The following is a 23,407-nucleotide window of genomic DNA, read 5'->3' on the forward strand; positions in this document are numbered from 1 at the left end:
TAGCAATTCAGGGTCTCTGGAATTGGGGTGGGGTGTAAGGATCTTGCAATCTTAGAGATGTTCCTTTTCCCATGAATGAAGCCCACAGTCTATTCACTATGTGGCCCTAGGGGACTCACTTAGCTTCTCTGTGCCTCTGTTGTCTCTTCTGGTGAATGGGACAGGATGGGAATTGCTGCCACTCTGGAGAAGAGGTGAGAAAAGGAGTTAGTGAGTACACAGCATTTTGGAAATGCATAGTGATATTTTTTACATTTTCTCTCCTAGCTCAGATTGACATGGTATAAAGGTTTTACAGTGTAAGTCCTCTTGGCAAACATTCATCCGTGCATCCATTCATTCACCCAATAAATATTTAATGAGCATATACTATGTGCCAGGCACTAACCTAGATGTTGGGGATACACTGGTCTTGCCTGTCATGTTTAAGAACTTGGATATTATGAAAAGAACAGTGGAGATCTACTGAAGGATCTATGATCTTAGACTCCTCGTGGCCAGCACCCCTTTCCAGCAAGAGAGACAGAGAGGATGGAAGAAAGAAAGAAATATATCTGAGAATCTTTCCATCTTTCAGTATGTGAAAATGCCTGTTTAACCACATCCTCACACAGAGTGGGTATCATTGTTCTCATCTTTTATTCTTTGCCTGTTTGCTAGGAAAATATGTATGAAAGTACAAACCAAAGTCCTTCCCCTCATGAAGCTCACATTGTAGCAGGGAAAACAGGCAAATAATAATTGTGATAATTTGTGATGAGTGTACCAGGACAGGTGGGTGGTGTTTAACTTCCTCTGGGTGGTCAGGGAAAGTATCCCAGAAGATGGGATACTGTGAAACAGTGTGGGGAAGAGTGTTCTCAGCAAAGGGAACAGCAGGTGCAAAGGCCCAGAGGCAGGAGAGGAACTGAAAGAAATCCAGGCTCTGGAGTTCCAGTTCACCTCTTCACCTTCTAGTAAATTATAACACATCTCTGCCCCCTGTCTTGTTATGGGTCCAGGGTCTCTGTAGTTAATTGCCTTTGGCATATGACCTTGTGTTTTCCCGCTGAAAAAGTTGGTCATATTTATTTAGTAATTTATTTGAGCAGCAATACCAACCTACTATTTCTTCATTAACACTGTATTTTGAATTTTAGGTTCACACAGAATTGAAACAGTAGTACAGAGGGTTCTTGCCTACCCTCAGTGTTAACATCCTACATAACTGTAGTACAAGTCTTAAAACCAAGAAATTGCCATTGATGCAATACTGTTAAACCAACAGTATTGGTACATTGTTTTTTTTTTTTTTTGCTATATAATTCTATGAAATTTTAACACATGCATAGTTTCATAAAACCAACACCACACTCAGGCTATAGAACTGTTCCAAAGAAACCCATCACCCGGAAGAAACTCCCTGGGGCTACCCTATATAGTCACATCTTGCTCCCAACCTACCTACTATTTGAAGGCATTATTTCCAGGTTACGATCACATAACTGTGCTGATTTTTGGAATAGAATATGAGTGGTGGACTGGAAAGTGTCTCAAAGTATTAGCTTCAGATCTGACACCAAAATGTACAAACTTGATGTTGAGCATGTCCAGGATGTGTCATTCTGCCTCAGTCAATTTTATGGTTGATTGAAGATTTCTTTGGGGTAAAATTACAATGATATTGCCACATTTAGTGAGAACTTCACGGTGTTGGGACTTAATACATGCAGTTGGACATTTGCTCCTCCCAGCATCCGCAAGTGGGTGAGTTCTGTCATTCTTCCCACTTTACAGCTGAGGGCACCGAACGAAGCTTAGAGAAGGTAGTCACCTGCCCAGGGACACACAGCGAGGGAGGGAGTGGCCGAGCTGGGCTCCCACTCAGTCCGACTCCAGATCCTGTGTTCTTCACCCCCTGTTGTAGGAAGGGAAGAAGAGCTAAGCTTGCTGGGTGTAGGCTGCATCCACCTGCTGTGTGGCCTCCAGCAAGTCACTTACCTTCTCTGGGCCTGAGATCCCTCAGGAGGTCAGAACAAGGTCCTTTCCAATTCTGAAGTTCTGTTAGTTTCTAGATTGTATGAGTTTGCAAAGAATTAGAAACCAGTGCACAACAACTCAAAAAACAAAACAGCACGAACGTATTGACAACATTGCATGTTATTTTGGAGAGTCAGAGGCCGGAGGCATTTTTGAGCGTGTCAGGCCAGCGTCATCTGCTTTAGTTTTCCAGACAGGAAGGCCTATGATTACAGCTTTTGAGGACACACCACAGCTAAAAAGCATATGTTTGCCTCAATAATATTGGAAGGGCAGACATCATCTGAGCCTCTAAGTGACTTCATGTTTGAAATGGAAGATGCAAGAGAAGCAGAACAGCCAGGCCTCGGCAGCCTTCTAATGATTTTTCCTGTTACTCTCATCATTAATAATAATGTATTATTAATAAGCCATGTATTAAGCAGTTATAGCCAAGCACTGTGTTAAGTGCCTTACATCTGTTGTCTCTCTCAAACGTCCTTTGGCAGCCCTATGAGACATATTATTATTATCCCCATTTTACAGATGGGGCAGCTGAGGCTCACAGAGGTACTGGGTGACCAGAGAGGCATTGGACCCAGTCTGCTCTTAACCTTCAGGTTGTAGTTGATTGTGCACCCTCCGCTGGTCACCATACAACCCTGCATGTCCTTTCCTCTCTTGCTAGTAAGTATTACGAGAAGGAAGCCCTCCTGATGGACCCCGTGGATGGCCCCATCCTTGCATCTTTGTTGGGTAAGTGGTCCAGTGCTCTGAGCTTCCTCTGGATCTCTGGTCTCAGCTCCAGGGGGCACCTCCTAAGGGCCTCTCTCGCCTCCCTCCAGCCTCTCCCTTCAAAACTGCTCCCTGCTTCTTGCTTTCAGGGTCTTGTGCTGGTTTCTCTTTAGCAGGACCCTGGGTCATGCTAGCTGCCTGGAGGGGAGAGATGGTGAAATAAGTGGTCCATCTGGTGGTAGAAGGGAGGGAGGACTTTCCAGGGAGATGGCTTCCCAGCCCCTGTCTGCTCCACAGTAGGGCCCTGCGCCCTGGAGTACACCAAGATGAAGACTTCCGATCACTTCTGGACGGACCCCTCAGCTGACGAGCTTGTCCAGAGGCACCGCATCCACAGCTTGCACCTGCGACAGGACTCGCCCACCAAGCGTCCGGCCCTCTGCGTGAGTGGGGTGGACGGTGGGGCACTGGGAGGGAGTCTGGCTGAGTTCTGGACTTGGTGTGGAGGTGGGGAGTGGACCGGGGCCTTGGTGGTCACTCCAGACCTCATCTGCCACCTCCCCGCACATTGCCAGATCCAGAAAAGGCATTCGAGCAGCAGCATGGATGACCGGCCGTCCCTCTCCGCCCGTGACTACGTAGAGTCCCTGCACCAGAACTCCCGGGCCACCCTGCTCTATGGCAAGAACAACGTTCTGGTTCAGCCGGTGAGAGTTCATCTTGGGCCCAGTTCTTCCACTGGGGGTCTGGCTCCAGGTTGTAGAGGAGGAGTTCCCTCTGGCTCCTGGTTGCTCATCTATCCATCCATCCACCCATTCACCCATCTATTCATCCATCTGTCAAAGTCTCCACCCACCCAGCCAGTCTCCTCTCTTCCAGTCTCTGTATTCACCCATCACTCTATCCATGCATCCATCACTATTTCTTTATCCATCGGCCTGTATTTATATCCACCCAACCACCCATTCATTCATCCATCCATCTACCCATCATTACGTCCATACAGCCATCTACCCATTATTACATCCATCCATTCATCTACCCATCGTTACCTCCATCCATCCACCCATAATTATATTCATCTATTAATCCATCCATCTACCCATCATCAATCCATGTCTGCACTTGTCCATTTGTTTTCCAGTTCATCTGTCCATCCATCTGTCCAGCCAGCTGTCTATCTATCATTCTCTGTTGTAATCACTCACTCATTTAGTTCACTCATTTGTACTGAACCTGCTATGCACTGTTTCAGGTGCACTAAAATGTGAAAAAAAATTGTGTATCTTAGAATCGATGAAATACGGCAAAGATGCTTCCTCCCGGGGTTGCTGGCATGTGTGGTTGAGATATTTATGGAGTGGAGCCGTGCTCGGTACACCCTCGGTGCTCAGTAAATGTTAGTTGTCTGTCTCCACATGTTGTGGGGTGAATCTGGGGGGAGGAGGGCTGCCTCTCATGTGTGAGGCTTGGAGACAGCCCCCTCCGCCAAACCCCACTTGGGATAGAGCAGAGCAGGTGAGAAGCCCTGCAGGCATATTGGGAAGGCAGAGGATGGGGCTCCTGGGCGGGGAGTATGGAGAGGGTATTTGGGGAGGGCGTTCTGGGCAATATCTGTGGAACAGAACTCGGCTGCCATCTCTTTCTCCCTTAAGACTGGACACAGTGATGGCAGATACATGCCTTCCGTTTTGGAAAGGGTGTTATTGAGAGGACAGAGCCCCCTTCCTGGTTCTAAAGATTCCCCCCCGACTCCACCCTTGCATCAGGGCTCCTGAGCCACATGAAAGGGTGGGGTGGGCGGCCTTCACAGCTGGACTCCGTAGAACCAAACCCGTCGTGGTGGTTGGCTTAGCACAGCCATCTGGAGGGAGGCTCGGGGTCTTCCAGATGGACATGGCCGTGGAGGGAATGAGCCAACCTCTTGGTTCTGGTTGTGTGCCCTTGAGTCACATGGGCCAGGGCCCGTGTCCACTGTGATGCCAGCGCTATGATCAGGCCTGACTCCTGCTGTCTCTGCAGAGGGATGACATGGAGGCTGTGCCGGGGTATCTGTCCCTGCACCAGACAGCTGACGTCATGACCTTGAAGTGGACGCCCAACCAGCTGATGAACGGGTCTGTGGGGGACCTGGACTACGAGAAGAGGTAGGGTGCTGGGAGCCTCCCTTCCCCTCGGCGCAGGGATGTTTGTGCCCTGTCCCTTGTGCCCCGCCTCTGCCCCTGCTCCGTCTGGTTGTTATGGCCACTTGGTCCAGCCTCCCTGCAGCTGTGGCCTTGTGGGTAACTCAGGAGGATCTGGGAACTGACTGGAAGAATCTTAGGATATAGGTATTAGGCAGTGCCCTGGGCAAACACCACCCGGAGAGAGAAATCGTAACAAAGATCTCGTAAGCCCGCAAATGGCAAATACTCCCCAGTCTCCTACCACCTTACCCATCACTCAATGCAAAAGGAAGGCCAGAGGTGTTAGTTGTGAGCATCTGGTCCAGGTCTGTATCTCCTGTAATACCCTGCGAGTTATAAGACCCAGCAAAGGCCTTGGAGTCACACTTCAAAGAGACCCGGGGACCAGGGATTCCCTGCCTGCGATCCCCTGTGTTCCAGCGCAATTAGGGAAAGTTTAGGAAAAACACAGGGAAGCCGCCATGCAGAGGTGCAGCCCGCCCGGTGATTTCTGCTGGGGGAGTCTTGGCTGCCGGTGGGGAGGAGGGATGATGGGTTTTGCTGCTCTGAGCCCACATCGGGCTCTATTATTATTATTATACATGTTCTCGATTTCTTCAAAACTTTTGATTATGAGGAATTTCTAACATAAAAATAGAACTCAGGTACCCATGATGCAGCCCTAACAGCCATCCCATCATCCCCTCTGCCTTTCATATTGTCCTGCAGTAGCAAACAAACATCATGAAATTATAGGATTTCATCTATAAATATATATACATATTTGTAAGTATAAATATATATATTTATATATAAAAAAGAAGAACTCTTTCCAAGAGCCGTGACCAGAGCACTATCACTGTATTCTGTGTAGTGTTAAGCCTCGGTGTGATTAACGCCAGGCTTTGGTGTGATTAATATCATTCTCTAAGCTGATCACTTCCTGGGCAAGGGTTACCGTCTGTCCTCAGAGACGGTCATTGGGAGGTGCAGTCAGTCCTCAGCTGGGCCACGTAATTCAGCTCCAGCCAGACTCCTGAGTTTCTGATGGCAACACCTTCTGGGAGGAGCAGCGTGGGAGCCGAGGAAATGCTCCTGCCCTTGAACCTTATATCATCTTGTTCATCTGAAATCTCTATATCAGGCCTTCCCTGACCTCCCAGCTGAGTTCAGGTCCCACGGAGGTCCCCTGAATCTCCTTCTTAGCATTTACAAAATCATAATAAATCTGTTACTACTTGTGTTCCGACTGTCTCACCTTTTAGATATCAAATAACTGTGAAGCAAAGCAGGGAAGTCAGGGGACCTGGATTCATTCATCAAATGTTAACTGAGTACCTACCGTGTGCTAGACACTGTGCTTGGTCCAAGAGAGAGAACAGATGCGTAAAAGGAGAGGAAAATCGATCTTTCAGAGCTTACACTGTATTTACATTGTACTGAAGGAGACAACGAATAAGCAATGAATAAATGGATGTGATGGGAACAAGTCCTTGCTCGGTCCTCACCTCACTGGATGACCTGGGGTACATCACTCCCCCTTTCTGGGCCTCAGCTTCCCTCTCCTATCAAATGAGGTGGGTGGACAGGATGAGCTCTCCAAAACATGAAGGGTTCCCCAAGGGTCTGCAGGGGTTCCTAAACATTGACGTGTCTTCCACCAAACATCAAAGCTTTCAACAACACAAGGACTCTGTTTGTTGGTTGGACCTAAGCCCAGGATTGTGTGGGCAGGAAACTTTTGATGTTAATGTTTTGGGAAAGACATTGGACCAAATGGTTGCCAAGCACCTTCCCTCCAGCTCAAATCATCGGGGACTCTGTTTCTGCCTGTTTCTGCATCATCTTTTCCTCTGTGGACAGGCATATCATAAGTGCTTCAATATTTAGTTCCAGCTGAATCTGCACGTCAAAGGTCACTGCTAATGGGGTTGGGAACTTCCCCAGCCCTGGGCTCTGAACCCCCATCTATCTTGTTATCCTTGCCTGGAACTGAGGTTCACTGGAATAAAAACAGCCAGGGGTCAGAAATGTGCATGTTGGCATGGGAAAGGGGGGAGCCCAGGGGCTCCAGCATCCCTCTGGGGATCAAGGGACAATGACGATAAGGAGGAGGAGGTTCAGGACCTCTTTCCTCTTTTCCCAGCCAGACTTCCCTCTTACACAGCCAGGATCATGACTCCCCAGCTGGGTTTCCTGATGTTTGAGGGGAAATACCACCAGAAAGGTGGATATTTGGTCTCTGGAGTCAGCCCAGACTTGGCTCAAATCTCAGCCCTGCCATGTGGAACAGCTGGAACCCTCATACACTGCTGATGGTCCAACCACTTTACAAACAAGTTTGGAAGTTTCTTATAACATACCCTTGCTATATGACCCAGAAATTCCACTCTAGAAGCCGTTAGAACATGTAAAACGAAAACAGAAACTCAACTCTTGTTCCTTCCCAGTTGGATAATCAACTTCACCTCCCTGAGCCTCAGTTTGTTCATCTGTAAAGTGGGGATGTGGTAATGGAACCTCTGAAGAGACATACAGGGAAGAGTCAATAAGAAAATGCATATAAAGCCCTTAGCAGGAAGCCTGGCAGCTGGAAAGGCATCCTGGTCATGGGGTTTGTTGGTGTTAATTTAGGTGGATCCAAAGGACCTGTGGCCACAGAGATCCTCCTTGCTGGTGTCTGGTGGTAATTGGAGAGTTGCCTTGTTTCCTGGGCATTCCAGGATCCAGCATTTACCATTCATTATGAACATTCTTTAAGCATTTTGCAGAAGTGAACAAAAAGCCCAGTCCCTCTCCAGGAACTGGGGGCACTCCTGTGGCCCCCACAGCACCTCTTGGAGAGACAGAGGAGAAAACAGGCAATTGCAGCCCTGTGTGATGGGCCTGGTGTGGAAGCCCTGGGAAGGAACTCCTCACTGAGACTCGCCTTGTGAGGGGCTCGGAAGAGGCTGCTTCTCAGAAAAACGCTTGTATACTTGACCATCGTCCAAGGACAGTCACTCCATGGATCCTGGTGAGACTGATTCTGGTATAGACCTGTGCAGGAAGGACCCTCGGAGAGCATATATTCCAACTTCCTTGCTTCACATCAGAGGAAACTGAGGCCCAGAGACGGGGAAAGACTGGCTCCACATAGGTGGCAGGAGTGGGATTTAAACCCTGCCTGACCTTGACGCCTGTGTTAGTGTCCTCCAAGAAGCAGACACCAAGACAGGAGTAGACGTGCAGAAGAGATGTAATGGGGGAAGAACCTGCAAAGGATCAAAGTGAGGAGCAGGACGAGGCGGGCAGACCGAGAAGCTGTTCTCATTACTGGGAAGGGATGGGGAAAGGAAGGAAGACTGGCCAAGAAGAATCTCGGACACAGTGCAGTTCTAAGAACATTTGGCCAGATCAGTAGGGAATCCCTGGGCTAAAGTTGACCATTGGAGGAGTCTCCCAGCCCACAAGAATAGACCTACACTGTCACCCCCACGTGCTCAGTCCTGACTAAAAGCAGCTCAAGTGAAGCATGACCTTAGCACAGATGTGGTGGATCCACAGGGGCGGCCTCTGAAGCTGTTGGTTGGTCACTCTGCTCCCCACAGCAAGATCTGAAGGAAACTTGAACAGTGCACTCCTGTGGCCCCCACTGTCCACTGTGTTCTGAGGGGAAGGGCAATCTGTTTCAAGACAGCAGTAGGCATTGAGCTGGAAATGGAAAACCTTAAGTAAATCATCACAGGGACTGTTCACCAAGTACCTTTTCATGCATCACCACTGTGTTAAGCCCTTCAAGTATGTGATTCCATTTAATCCTCACAGCAACACGATGCAGTAGATATTATTATGAGCCCCGTTTTATAGAGGAGGAAAATGAGGTTCATGGAAGCCTTCAAGTCACCCTGCTGAGACCTGTGCAGTTAAGGCTGTTGAGTGGCTGTTCTAACCACATGGTGGCCTGGAGTTGGTCAATACTCTTATCTTAGATGCTGGTGACAGAAAACCAAACTCAAACTGCCTTAATCATTGGCTCACATGAACTGAAAAATCCAGGGTGGTGGCTTCAGGCATGGCTGGATCCAGGGACTCAAATGAGGACCTGAACTCTTTCCATCTCTTGGCTCTACTTTCCCAACTGTTGACTGCATTCACAGGCAGGCTTTTTCTTGCCATGGCCCTCTACATCTCCAGAGTTCTATCTCCTAACCACTACTCTCCTAGCAGAAAGGAGCATCTCCTTCCCAGAGATTTCTAACATAAATCCAATAATTGAGTCTCATTGGCTCTGCTTGCATCATGGGGCAATCTGTGAACCACTCACAGTGGCTGGAACAGTGTCATATACTGAGTGGCCAAGCCACCAGGGTCAGGTGCCCATTCCTGGAGTCCTTGAGGTGGGGGAGGGTAGGAGAGATCAGCCTTAGCCACATGGACTGGGGTTAAAGAAATGTGTGTGTAGGGGGGATTCCTTGGAAAATTGGGGTACTGGAACCAGAAGAAGGGGAGATAGAGTCTGGGAAGACTGGGACATGGATGTTGGGGATAGGTGGTCCTGGTGAGGAGGGTGGAGGAGCCCATGGATTGGGCTTCCCCATGGCGAGTTGGGCAGACATCCTGCAAGCTTGACCCTCTCTCCCCTTCTAGCGTCTACTGGGACTATGCCATGACCATCCGCCTGGAGGAGATTGTCTACCTGCATTGCCACCAGCAAGGTAGGGACTGAGGGTGAGCATGGGGCTGGGGTGTGTTCCTCCTGGACCCCCTGCCTGCCCCACCCACTTATTACCTGTGCAACCTCAGACAAGTGACTTCACCTCTCTGAGCCTCAGTTTCCCCATCTGTAAAATGGAAATCATAACAGCGTCTGTTCATGGGGTTGCTGTGAGGATCAAATGGCATTTGTTAAGGGCTCAGCATTAAACCCATGTATCAGGCACAGTTCTCACTATTCACATGCTTGTTATCTAATCGTTGCAACAACCCAGCGGTAGGGGCTCCATCATTCCCATTTTAGAGGTGAGGAAGCAGCGTGGCACATTGATATACTTCCTAAGCTCCCCAGTCTGGTCTCAAACCCAGGCCTTTGTCCCTCCAAAGTCAGTGTTCTGAAAATCAAAGATTTATAGCTAGAGTTCTCCTTTATAGCTCAAGGAAGGTATATTCTGAACAAGCAGAGGGCCATCTTGCTTTATTAAGAAAGGAATCTGTACATCACCAAGACACAAAACACAGTGATTTAAATTATTTAATGAGACAGACGTGGGTTCAGATCCAGGTCCTGCCACTCACCAGCTGTGTGACCTTGGGCAAGTTACATAACCTCTCTGAGCCTCAGTTTTATCATATGCAAAATAGGCAGTAATAGATAAGCCTCATAGTGCTCTTTTGAATATTACAATAAGACAGTGCCTTTAACGTGCTATGCATGTATACAGTAAATGCTTAATACATGCTAGCAAGAGTCAATTACTAAAATAAATGAATACATAAATAAATTTAAAAAAAAAAAGAGTCAATTACTGCCCTAAAAATGGGTCTGTCTGAAAGCCTCCATACAAAAATAGGTCAGGTCAATTTGTAGAGTGTGTTTGAGGGGCATAGGGTGTTTGGGGGTACCTTTTTCCTTTGGTGGGTGAATGCAGGGAGGCCAAGCACCTTCTTCTTGACCTTGTCCTGTAGTTCCCCAGTTGATGACCTTGGTGGGTGGGATGAGGGGGACTCAGAGGAGGTGACAGCTGCCCCTGAGCTTCTGCCCAGACCTTTCCCAGAGCCTTAGAGCAGGACCGCTGGGTCTGGCTGGGCATGCCTGGGCGGGGGCCCATCACCATGTCTCATAGTGACTTCCTGCTGGGTCTCCTCTGGCCGGGTCGCGGTGGCAGTGGACAGCGGTGGGACAGTGGTGTTGGTCAGCCAGGACGGGATCCAGAGGCCGCCCTTCCGCTTCCCCAAGGGAGGTCACCTCCTGCAGTTCCTCTCGTGCCTGGAGAATGGGCTCCTCCCTCACGGGCAGCTGGACCCGCCACTCTGGTCTCAGCGGGGGAAGGTGAGTGATCGTGGGAGCCCCAGGGAGGCTGGGGTAGGGGTAAGCCATGGGGAGTGGCTGGCTGTTCTTGCCCATGGGCCCTTATGTGGCTGCACAGGCGCTTGCATGCCCCGCAGAGACCCTCGGGCTGTGCAGGTTGTGGAGACAGGTGAGTCCCAGGGACCACGCACTGGGATTTGTTCTTTCAGGGCAAAGTATTTCCCAAACTGCGCAAGCGAAGCCCTCAGGGTTCGTCCGAGTCCACGTCTTCAGACAAGGAAGATGAGGAGGCCACGGATTACGTGTTCAGGATCATCTACCCTGGCATGCAGTCCGAATTCGGTAAGCTGCCCGGGCCCTGGGCCCAGGGATCCACCTGTTAGCTGGTGCTGAAGTTGACTTCAGCCATGTGGAACTAGAGGACAAGAGATGTGGATTCTGGGGCCAGCAGGGGGACCTGGAATCAGGAAGTTGGGGTCTTGGCAGCCTTGATTTTCCCCAAATGAAAACAAATAAGCACTCTCTACTTAGCTAATAAAGATGTCCATGGGCACAAGGTGGCATGGGGTAGCAGCAGTGATATGGGCTCTGGAATCCTGGTTGCACTTGGGCAAGTCACTTCACCCCTCTGTGCCTTGGTTTCCTCATCTGTAAAATGGGGACCTATTCATAGCACCTATTTCATGGGACTCTTGCGAGGATCAAATGAGATAAAGCACTTGGCACAGAAAGAACATTCACATGCTATTATGTTGTTATTATTATTTTACTTCAATGTATTGTTGTAAGGATTCAATGAGATAATAAGCTGGTCAATGTAATGCCCATAGAATGAGGCCTCGCATACAGTAGGCCCTCAATAAATGGTTGTCAAGACAGCAGAGGGGGGGAATTTCCTGGTGGTCCAGTGGTTAGGACTCTGCATTTTCACTGCTGAGGGCGCAGGTTCAATCCCTAGTCGGGGAACTAAGATCAAGCAAGCCGCGCAGCGCGGCCATAAATAAATAAACAAACAAATAAATAAATAAAAGCCAGCAGAGGGGAAGGGAAGCCCTGGGCACTGGCACACAAGATTAAAACATGTGTCCTACAGTTTGCATGGTGACTGCCATGAAGTAGATGCTTAGTGAATGGGAACTGTTGCTATGAAGATCTTCATTACCAGAGGGCTGTGGTGACAATGAAATGAATTAATATTTGAAAAGTTCTCAGAAAGAGGCCTGACATTTGTTAAGCACTGTGTGGATGTCTGTTAAACAAATCAATAATAAGTTATAGGCTCTTTCTATAAACCTTATTTTAAATATTTAACCCTCTGCAGCCCTGTTCCCATTTGATGGATAATGGCTCTGAGATTCCCTTTGCTTAAGTGACCACGCTGGGCAGTGAGAGGCTCTTTTGAAAGCAGACACCCTCCCTGGCTAGGTTGGACTAATCGTGCCAGGCTGCTTAACGCTCCAGTTCACGTCCACTGCTGTCGGAGCTGGGACGTGGGCAGGCTTGGTGGTAAGGTCTTATGTTGCTTGGGTTAGCCTGTGTTTTCACGTGTATTCAGTTAGGAGCAAAGCCTCATGTTCCTGTGTCTTTAAGAGCCATGGAGCGTCCTGACGTGTATTGCCATATCCGTTCCTGCCCAGGATCAGGGGCTGAAGCCATCCTAGCCTCTCTGCGGTACTATGGCTCACATGGCGCACGCCCCCGCCGCCCTCCGCCCCCCACAGAGAGCTGATTTATCAGAGAGGCCAGTGCCCTGTGGCTGCCTTCCCAGGCAGCTCTCTCCACAGGGCCTCATCCAACAAACAACTTGTAGGCTCTTGCTGGGAGCCAGGCTGGGTGCTGAATGTCTTACTTATTTGGGGAATATCCACGTTAGCCTGTTGTGGCCCTGCACATGCCAGGGCAACAGATGCTAGCTGCACCCACCCACACCCTCTGTGCAGGCAGCTCCACTGCCAGCTGCCAGCCTTAGTGTCTCCAGCCACCAGGGTTCCTTCTGCCCTGGTGGGTGGGTGAGGTGGATTACAATCAGTGCCTCCCTGGAGCAGCCCTCCGCCAGTGTCCGGTAGGAGCTGGTGTATAAATGCCCCAGCTTCCTCACCCCTCAGGTGAGAACACTCTGAAATGTGTGTCTGCACATGTCCTGGAGGTCCCCCACGAGATCAAGCGCCAGGTGCCCATGATGGTAACTGATGCAGTGACCAGCTTGTTACCCTCTTCGCCCTTCCCCTCCTGTGTCCTTTCACTTGTCCCCTACCTGTGCTTCTTGGGAACATCTCCCAACTTGCACTTGAATCCTTGTCTGCCTTCAAGGAAACCCCAACCAAGACAGTGTATTTAGAACAGAGCTTCTCAATCTTAGCACCACTGACATTTCGGCTGGAGTAATTCTTTGTGGTTGGGGGCTGTCCTGTGCACTGTAGGGTGTTGAGCAGCATGGCTGGTCTCCACTCACTAGGTGCCAAGTAGTAAATCTGCCCCCACCGCCAGCACCACGTTGTGACAACCAGAAATGTCTCCAGACACTGCTAAGTGTCCTCTGGAGGCCAAATTGCCCCCGGATGAGAACTGCTGGTTTAGAGAAAAGAACACATTACTACTTTCAAGTCTGCCACTGCAGTGTGGCCAAGTGACTGGCCCTCTCCAGGCCTCATTTCCTCATCTGTAGAACTGGGATAACAGCAGTCCCCACCCGGGATCATATTCTTAGAAGTCAGCTCAATGATACATCACACACCTAATATGGCAGATGCCCTGTGAGCAACGGTGGGTCTCATGTACTAAGTGACACTGTGTGCCGAGCCCACTTCTGTGCTCTCTCCATGTCTTAATTCACTTAATCCTCACCACAGCCCTCCAAGGCAGGTACCACTGTCATCACCATCCCCCCTTGTTCAAAGGAGGAAACTGAGGCACAGAAAGGTTAAAAAACTGGTCCAGGATTGCCCAGCTAATCCTTGGCATGGCTGGCATTTGAACCCACATGGTCTGGCTCCAGAGCTTGTGCTTCTTACATCCACTCCATGCAGATTGTTTTGATGGGAGGGTAGGGGAGGGCATTGTGGTTTCACTCCCTTCATCCTCAAGGTCAGGTTCAGCCCACATGGAAATGGTGACCCCCATGCTTGGTTGATTTTCTCAGGACCCTGAGCGTCACAGAGTTTACAAAACAGTCATGTTATGATTTTCATCTGTAAGGTCTGTAAAGTTCTTTCTGAGGAAGTGCCTAAATCTGAAATCAGCAAACCCCTTCTTGTGGGCCAAATTCAGCCCACTGCTTGTTTTTGTAAATAAAGTTTTATTGGAACACGGCCACACCCATCCATTTACATATGGTCTGTAGCTGCTTGAAAAGCCACAGCCGCAGAGTTGACTAGTTGGGGCAGAGACCACATGGCCCACAAAGCCAAAAATATTTACTGGCTGGCCTTTTGCAGAAAAAGTATACAGATGCCTGCCTTAAATGATAAGAGAAGAGTTTTCCCCTGTGGGAGGAAAGATGTGGCCACAGATGGTTCTAAACTCCCTTTCCGTGTCTTCTCACCCCTGTCTCCACCACCTGGTTCTGTGCCTGCTTCTTGTGCACAGAGGAGGCAAAGACAAGTTCTCAAGCATTTAGGTGGGTTCACAGTCAGAGAAGGGCATTTCCAGACCCCTCTGTCGCCAAGACAGTCTCTGTACTGTCTGGTATGGGAGGTGTGAGCCGCATATGGTCCTGAGCACTTGAAATGGGGCTAGTCCAAATTGTAAGTGTACGATGCACACTGGATTTTGAAGATTTTGTACCAAGAAAAAGAATGTAAAATATCTCATTAATTATTTTATATTGATTCTGTGTGAAAATGATAACATTTGGTGGGACTTCCCTGGCGGTCCAGTGGTTAAGACTCTGCACTTCCACTGCAGGGGGTGCGAGTTCGATCCCTGGTCAACAATGGTCGGGGAACTAAGATCCCACGTGCCACGCCATGCGGCCAAAAAAAAAAAAAAAGATAACATTTGGAGTTTATTGGGTTAAACAGCACATATTGCTGATTGATTTCATCTGTTTCTTCTTACCCTTTTAGTGTGGCTACTAGGAAATTTTAAATTATGCTTGTACCTCACATTGGATTTGTATTGGACAGCACCTGCCCAGTGCAGGGTTTCTCAGCCTTGGCACTGTTGACATTTTGGGCTGAATAACTGTTTGTGGGTGGAGGAGGGAAGAGTCTTATATGTTATATAGGATGTTGAGCAGCATCTCTACCCCCTAGATGCTAGTAACATCTAGCTAACTCCCAAGTCACGGACAGAATGTCTCCAGACATCACCAAGTGTCCCTTGGGAGGCCAACATCACCCCAGTTGAGAACCGCTGGTCTAGGGCAAGGATGGTTTGGGGAGACAACAGCCAGTAGGAAAACAGCTGAGAGTATGAATAGGATCTCGGGGTCTGATCCTCTAGGTTGGAATCCCGGCTCCACCACTTATTAGCTGAGTAGTCTTGGGCATGCTGCTTGAACTCTCTGTGCCTCAGTCTTCTAATCTGTAAAAGGGGATAATGATAGGACTTGAGCTCGGGAAGTGACAGCTCTTCTTAGTGGGAAGAGAAGGGGGGACTTTATTCAAAAAGGTGAGGCTTTGAGTAAGTTATGTTACCATTCTGAGCCTCACTTTTCTCTTCTGCAAAATAGGAAAAAAAAATGCATCCCTTACAGGGTCGTTAGGGATAAGGCAATCCCCTGCATATAGTAGGGGATGTGCACCGAGCACAGAGTAGGCACTTTATAGGTAACAGCATTCTTTCTTCCTCTGATCAAACACAATCCATGGGAACTAAGTGGAACAGGACAGGGGAAGGTTTCAAGGCCCAGGGAATTGGTTCTTCTCGCCTTTTCAGTGTTCCTGTCACCGCAGACCTTCCATTTCACCAGGGCTTTTTATTTTGCCTCTTAAGTTGCTTCCAGTGCTGTGGGTGGCACTTCCCCTGTCTCCGTGGGCCCTGCCTGGATGGTGGTTCCTGCGGGACGGTCCGCGTTAGTGGTGGCCAGGGGCAGTCGGTGGGCGCAGACCAAATGGGACACCACCCTCCCCACATCAAGCCAGAAGCCGCAGCCCCCCAGTAATGTCTGGGCTCTCCCCACCCCTGGGGCTGGGTGCCAGCCACCTCTGCCATGTTGTCATTTGAGTCTTGGTCCCGGGGGAGGTGGAGGCAGGAGAAATATTGATGCCCTCACACTGTCCTACCTCCGTGCTGCAGGACGCAGCTTGGAGTGTTGAGGGTTCTGTAGCAGAGGGATCCATTGATGATGTCTGCAGGGTGTGAGAGGCTGGGGGTGGAGGCATGCTTGCCACATCTGCGTGAAACTGATAAGTGCTTCCCTGAGATTGGCTGAGAACTGGGACTTTTTCTAGAACATTTTACAGGGGCCTACTGGTCTTTCTCGTCCAGCTCATTGGTGAGTCTATGGGGAGGAGTAGGGCAACAAGCCACTTTTGGTGGCCTCAAGAACCTCATTCTGTAGGCAGCTTTCTATTCTGTCAGTGGGTGGGGGCAGACGCTGTCAGCTACGGATCTGTGGCGACTAGGGGGGCCAGATCCACAGCTCCCCCTCTCCTTAGAGCCCAAGGGAAGAGGCCAGGTATTACCAGTCATCCTTGAGGAGGCATGGCTCATGGGGCAAATGAGCACCCCTCTTAATTTCCTAAAGCAGGGTTTGGCAGACTATGGCCCACGAGCCAAATCCAGTCTCATTCTGTATAGCTCATGAACTAAGAATGGTGTTTACATTTTTTAAAATCGAAAAAAAATCAAAAGAAGAATAATATTTTGTGACATGTGAAAATGATATGAAATTCACATTATAGTGTCCACAAAGGAAGTTTTATTAGAACATACCCGTGCTCATTTGTTTGCCTTTTGTTTTTGGCTGCTTTTGCATTACAGCAGCAGAGTCAAGTGGTTATGATAGTGGCTTGCAAACCCTAAAATATTTTCTACCTGGCCCTTTACAGAAAATATTTACCAAGCCCTGTCCCAGAGAAAACAACTTTTTTGCACCAAGAGACCAGGAAATTAACTGTAGAAATTCTAATGCCTGGGTCACCGGTGTGTTTGTTCTGCAGCATTGCAGATGCTGAGGTTTCCATGGACCTGGGAAAGAAGACAGTAAGGGAAACTATAAGTGCTATATCCTTGGGAGCAATTGATCGGGAACCACCAGTGTCCAAGAGTTAGGAGATCATTTGTGCCCTCTTGGTTCTCAAATGTGGCTGCTACCTCAAAACTGTTTTTGAAGCACGGACTCAAGGGCTGTATCTCCAGGATCCAGCCTGCATATAGTAGGACCTACTTTAATTCAGTAGGTCAGGGGTGGGATACAGGCATATGGCTTTTCAACATGCCCCCTCAACATGATTCTGGGGGGTTGCCAACCTATTTGAGGCTCTCTTGGTAGAGCAGCTACAGGCCCAGGACCATGGACAGTGCAGGCACCCTCATCAGTGGGGACTCTACTGGGTCCCCTTGCTGTTGGGTGGCCTGCCTCACCTGTTGAGTCAGGCTTCCTTACATCTCACCACCAGGAGCTCCCCATGAGACCTACCTCTGGGGACTCGAGGCCATCAGCCTTCCCCAGACGTCCCCAGCAGGCTCCCCTTCCTTCCTGCCAGCCTCCTATGAGGACAACTGAATGACAACATGGTGAGGCTTGGCCTCCTGCTCGGGGATTGGGCCTGTTTCCTTGGCTCTGATCTCTATCTGTCTGTTCTCCTTCTGTCTCTTCAGCTTTCATCGGCTCTGCCCATCTGCTGGGGGCCCGAAATCTTGGTGGTGGCTTTCATTGGCTCGGATGGGCTCAAGGACCTGGTTTGGGGTCGCTGTCTCCTGCTGTGACATTCAGAGTCTTTCCCTATCCCTGTGCTGGTCTAGGGGTGAGCTGCTTGCTTTGGGGTGAGGTTTCTGTGACCCACATAGGCTTTTAACCATGGCTCTTCCTCTGCCCCTTCTACCCACCACAGTCCCCCAGGACCTGATGGATGTCTCCGTGAGCAACCTGCCATCCCTATGGCAACCCAGCCCACGGAAATCTTCCTGTTCACAGAGTGGCTCGGCTGATGGTGGCTCAACCAATGGCTGCAACCATGAGAGGTATGAGGGGCTTGGACTGTGGTTGGAGGGAACGGAAGGATTTACCAGAGATTTGCAGATGCCCATTTCTTGCCTTGCCTTGTATTCAGAGGAGTGAACATAGGCTATAGAATCGTCCATGTCTGGGTTAAATCCTAGCCATGTGAAGTCTAGCTGTTGGAGCTTCCTTACATATATCGGTCAGCATAAACAAGATTATGACGCTGTAACAAACAATCCTGAAATCTCAGTGGCTTATTACAATAAAGGATTGTCCATCGTGCATATTCATGCTGTGTGTCTATCCTGGGTCAGCTGGGGGCTCTGGTTTCTCCACATTAAAGGGCCCGGCAGATGGAGCCACCACCATCTTGAACATTGCGAATCACGGTGACTGAGGGAAATGGAGCTCTGGATGGGGTTTAACCAGTGGTTAAATGCTCCAGCCCGAGTGCAGCACTTACATTTTCACTCACACCTCATTGGCCCCACCAACAAGGGACCAGGAAGTGTGTCCTACCACACTCCTGGAAGGCAGAAGCTGGAAATATTACTTAATGACAACCAAACATGCCTCAGTTTGCTCTTCCAACAAGTGGGGATACTAATGCTTACGTCATGTAGCTGTTGTAAGGACAAGTCACATACTGGTTTGAAGTGGCCAGCACGTGTACCTGGCACATGGTGATGTTCAATAAATGACGCTTTTTAATTTATTGCATAAAGTTAAATCCCCAGATCACCTCTCTCCTTGCCTACAGGGCTTTGTCTCCTTGGAACTACGCAGCCCATTCCTGAGACTGGTCATGTTTCCCATTGACCCCGCCTGGCCTGGCCTGGGAGAATGGAATTCTTTTTTCCTTGCTGGGCCTCTGTCCCAGTGGGCGGTCCAGTCTTCAGTCATGGGCGTGTAAATGGGGGCCAGCATCAGATAAAGCCATATACTTACTTCCTGGCCTTCAGGGTGTGGTCTCCGCGCCAGCAGTACCATCACCCGAGCAGATTCTCTGTCCTTCACGCCAGACCTACTGAAGCTGATTCTGCATTTAACAAGGTCCCAAGATCGCGTGTGTACTTTTAAGCTCGAGAAGCACTGAAATGACCAGAGATTCTCACATTTTCATAGGCATCAGAATCACTTTGGGCATCACGTACTGCTTCCTGGACCACTTACTGGAGATCGTGACTGAGTAGGTCTGTGCAGGACCTAGGAATCCACATGCTGGAGAAACCCCAAGTGATTCTGTGATGATGGTGCATATGGACAATTGACAAATGCTGCTCTAACCTAGTACCTCTCATAGTATCTGCTTCCACGTCTGTAATGATAGGGAACTCACCACCTTGCAGATGGCCAAGGCCACTGTGGGGCAGCTGTCAGTGTGGTGCTGTCCTTATGTAACCCGAGGAAGCCAAGCCTCACCAGCCTGAGGGCACAAAGAGGGTGACTTTAATGTTTAATGCCTCCACGTGCATAACTGGAGGACTTCAGCCATGCCTCCTTCCCAGTCTCGCTGGGTTTTTAACGGGTGTAATATTCCTCCACTCTGTTTTCTCCAAGAATGCACAACGCTACCTTCAGCAGTCCTGTTTTCTCCATCAATTCTGAGGCCTTCTTTCAGCCAAAACAGTTCCCCCACCCCCACCCCCACAAATTCCCATGCAAGGAGAAGCTCTGAGGCATTACCGCCTTTGCAGTCAGCCAGAGTCCGAATCGCAGTCTGGCTCCACTTTGGTTCAGCGGGGTCACTTTAGAAGTCGGACATGTGGCTGTGTATGTATGGCTGATTCATTTTGTTGTGCAGTGGAGGCTAACACAACATTGAAAAGCAACCATACTCCAATCAAAAAATAAAAAGATGTCAAAACACTTTCTGCTGCTGAAAGAAACCCACTTCAAACTGGTGCAAATGAAAATCTCTTGATAGAACTGAGACATCCAGAGGTATGGTGGCTTCAGGCATGGCTGGATCGAGATGCTCCACAGAGGGATGTCTGTTTCTTTGGCTCTTGGCTCTGCTTGTGTCTATGATGGTTTCATTCTCAAGCTGGCCCTTCCTGTGCAGTAGTAAAAACGGATCCCAGCAGCTGCTGCCCTACATCCCACTGGCTTAGGAACTCAAGCAGAGAAAAGAGTGTCTGTTTTCTAGTAGTTCCAACAAAAGTTCCAGGGCTGATTTTCATTGGCCCAGGTTGGATCATGTGGCACTGCCCCCCACCCCCGACCCAATAACTGTGACTCCAAGCTGAGTCATGTACTGGGTAGAATCAGCTCTACCCAAACCTTAGGGACAGAGTTGGGGAGGAGGTAACTCCCAAGCTGATAGCAGAGGAAGGGGCAGTGATGCTGTGTAGATAGAAACAGTAACACCCCCAGTCTACTTGACTGGCTGGTTGTAATCTGCTCCCTAGAGATAACGAGTTATGCTCCTCTCCAGCAAACCTGGGCTATGTGTGGATCTGTACTAAGTGTCTTTCTTTCCCTTCCTTCCTTCCTACAGGGCTCCCTTGAAGCTTCTCTGTGACAATATGAAGTACCAGATTCTTTCCAGAGCTTTCTATGGATGTGCGTATTGGCCTTATTTGCCATTGTGGTCTCCAGGGAGCACTTATTCAGTGCCTACTGCATGCCATCAATATCAGGGGAAGGAGCCTGACTCCTAGTTCCTAGGTGTCTAGTTTTGGTGAAGTTACATTAACCTTTCTTAGCCTCAATTTCCTCATTTACAGATTGGGCATAAAATGTCTCCCTTGGTCCTAAGGGGAGGCAGTGAACACTTGCTGGAAGGGGTTTGGTTTAATCACCATTGCATCTCCAGTGCCCACCTTAGAGGGTTTGTTTTCAGGATTGAATGGAAAGCGTGTATAAAGCCCCTAGCACCTGGCATTGCATGCAGTCGGTGCTCAGTAAGTGTCAGTCCCCTTCTCCTATAGGCAGAAGCAGAAGAGTAAGATGGCCTGATCCCTTCCCCAAAACTTAAAAACTAAATTCATAATACAGGCGCTCTGATTATTTCCAATTAACAGATGAGGAAACTGAGGCACAGAGAGGCAAAGTGACTTGCCCAAGGTTACACGGCTAATAAGCGACAGAGCTGGGACTCAAACCCAGGCCTGCCTGGTGGCAAAGCCTCTGTTTTTTCCACTCTGCTATTTTGATTCTTAGCAGGTTTTATTTCCCCTGTCTCACAGCCTAGATGGGGAAGATACAATGTGTGTATTTTCAGGGATTCTAGGAAAGTGTTAGTACATCCTGCTGGGGCCTGCGAAAAAACAGTGCAGGTCGCATCGGCCTGGAGAAACAGGGAAAGCATGAGCTCCCCAAGATCAAGGTTTTTGCCTGTTCTGTTACTACCCATCCCTAGTGCCTAACGCCGGGTCTGGTGTGAAGAAGGCATTGGGTGAGTATTTATGGAACCCCAATGGAAGAGCTTCCTGGTAGAAGGGTTGGGGGTTGAGATGGGTCTTGATGTCATCACATGGTGTGGCTCCTCCCTGATGATGGTTGAGAGCCCAGGTTCTGGAGCCAGACAGTCTGCATTCAAATCCCAGCTCAACACCTAGCAACGTGACCTGGGCAAGTGACGCACGCAGACTGTGCCTCAGTTTCCCCACCTATAAGATGGGCGCAGTAAGAGTGCCTGCTTCACAGGGTTGTAGTGAGAATCAACTAAGTTACGTAAGCTCTGGGAACAGCTCCCTGGAACAGAGTGTGCTATGTAAATGTTAGCTATCATATCATCCTCATCGTAATCATCATGATTACCCCTGTTGTTGGTAGGGGCGAGTCCTCAGGCTCCAGATGGTCCAGGGTCCTCTCTGGGACTCGACGATGAGTTGGGGGTCGGTAGCCAGAAGGAACGGGCATGGTCAAAGCGCACATAGGCCAGCACCGGCTGAGTGCTTCCTGTGGACCCGGCACCCAGGGTGGAGCAAATGAAGGGGGGCAAGTTGGTGGGAATTGCTCGAAGGGCCAGGGCCATCTTTGAAAGCAGACCAGTGCCCGCAGCATCTCCCCAGCTACTGATTGGCCAGGGCCTTCTTTATCCCGCTGCAGTTTGAACGAGTCATCCCCTCTCTCCCATTCTCTTTCTCTTGGTATGGATTGGAGGCACCCCAGGGCACAGCAAGCCCGTGGAGTCACTGGCCTCTTCCTGCCTCCAGCCTGTGAATTAAATGCCTTGGTTTCCAGCAGAGGAGGTGCTGGGGCTGAGAAAGGTGACATGACTTCCCCAGGGTCACAGGGCTGTTAAGCAGTTAAGCCAGCAAGTGACTTTGCCTCTCCGAGCCTCACCTTCCTTATCTGGAAAAGGAGGATGACGACAGTTTGCTGGCCACGAGGGTTCAATCAGATTGCGGGTAGGACAGTACTTTGGAGACTCCGTGAGACAAGGCAGGGGGTGTTGGATGGTGGACAATGACACTTTTCCTTCCTCCCCGGTAGGGCTTGCCTACTGCAGACACCTGTCCACTGTGAGGACCCACCTGTCAGCCCTGGTCAATCACATGATCGTGTCTCCGGACTTGCCCTGCGATGCTGGACACGGGCTGACGGCCGAGATCTGGGAGCAGTACCTGCAGGACAGCACAGTAAGGCTTGGCCTGGCTCGGCCTGCCGTGGGGCAGAGACTTTGCGGGGACAGAGACTATGGGGGGACTTCTTATCATCTGAGGAATAGACCCACCTGCGTGGGGACTCAGGTGTTGTGACATCCTTGGGTTCTCCATACACAAATTGAAGGTCCCCTCCTCGAGAGTTCCAACACCCACAGCCTGCTTCTGCCCATTGGGATGAGGATCAGGGAGGGTGGAGAATACATATGTTTGCCTGGAAGGAGTAAAGAATGAGTCAGCCAGTAAGCATTTATTAAGCATCAGCTGCATGCTCGGTCCTGTATGATGTGCTGTGACTTCCCGGCCAGAAGAATTTACAGTCCAGTTGGCTACTTAGAATGATGAGAGTAGCTAAGTTAGAGGGAGGCAGCTGGACCAAGGAAACCCCACCACTGCATGAAACCCTTTTCTCTCATCTTTGTCCTAGGGCTTGAGAATTCTACCATTAGCTATTTCACCTGGAGATAGATTTCTAAGATTTTCTTATTAGAGTACAAATATTCCTGGAAGGGAAATGTTTATGTGTGAAAAGAGTTTCATGGAGAAATAATTTGGGGAACAAGCTTAAACAGCTTTCTGTATCCTGCAGGACTTGTCAGAGCCTTGGCTATGCTGATATGCTTGTCACGCTCAGGAAATTGGGGGAGTGTGGGAGAGCATATGGAACGTTCCTTCCAATGTATGTGGCCACAGGGACCTTCGTTGGAAAAGTACCACATATGGTGGAAGGCAGAATCCACTCTAAGAAATACTGGTTTGCTGCCAAGTGCAGGCTCTCAGA

At 49.4% G+C, this 23,407-nt stretch overlaps 1 protein-coding gene across 1 annotated transcript in view; it reads left to right on the forward strand.

Annotated features, from left to right (window-relative positions):
• SGSM1 (small G protein signaling modulator 1) overlaps positions 1–23,407 on the forward strand; it is a 53,862-nt gene that overhangs the window by 6,215 nt on the left and 24,240 nt on the right. The window contains exons 4-13 of the mRNA XM_060029414.1: positions 2,687–2,754; positions 3,031–3,176; positions 3,309–3,440; positions 4,756–4,880; positions 9,528–9,595; positions 10,763–10,926; positions 11,115–11,247; positions 17,904–18,033; positions 20,514–20,578; positions 22,457–22,602. Of these exons, the coding sequence (XP_059885397.1) occupies positions 2,687–2,754; positions 3,031–3,176; positions 3,309–3,440; positions 4,756–4,880; positions 9,528–9,595; positions 10,763–10,926; positions 11,115–11,247; positions 17,904–18,033; positions 20,514–20,578; positions 22,457–22,602 (1,177 nt within the window). The remainder of the gene's footprint in view (positions 1–2,686; positions 2,755–3,030; positions 3,177–3,308; positions 3,441–4,755; positions 4,881–9,527; positions 9,596–10,762; positions 10,927–11,114; positions 11,248–17,903; positions 18,034–20,513; positions 20,579–22,456; positions 22,603–23,407) is intronic.

Source organism: Delphinus delphis, chromosome 13, assembly GCF_949987515.2.
Source record: "Delphinus delphis chromosome 13, mDelDel1.2, whole genome shotgun sequence".
Taxonomy (NCBI): Eukaryota; Metazoa; Chordata; class Mammalia; order Artiodactyla; family Delphinidae; genus Delphinus; species Delphinus delphis.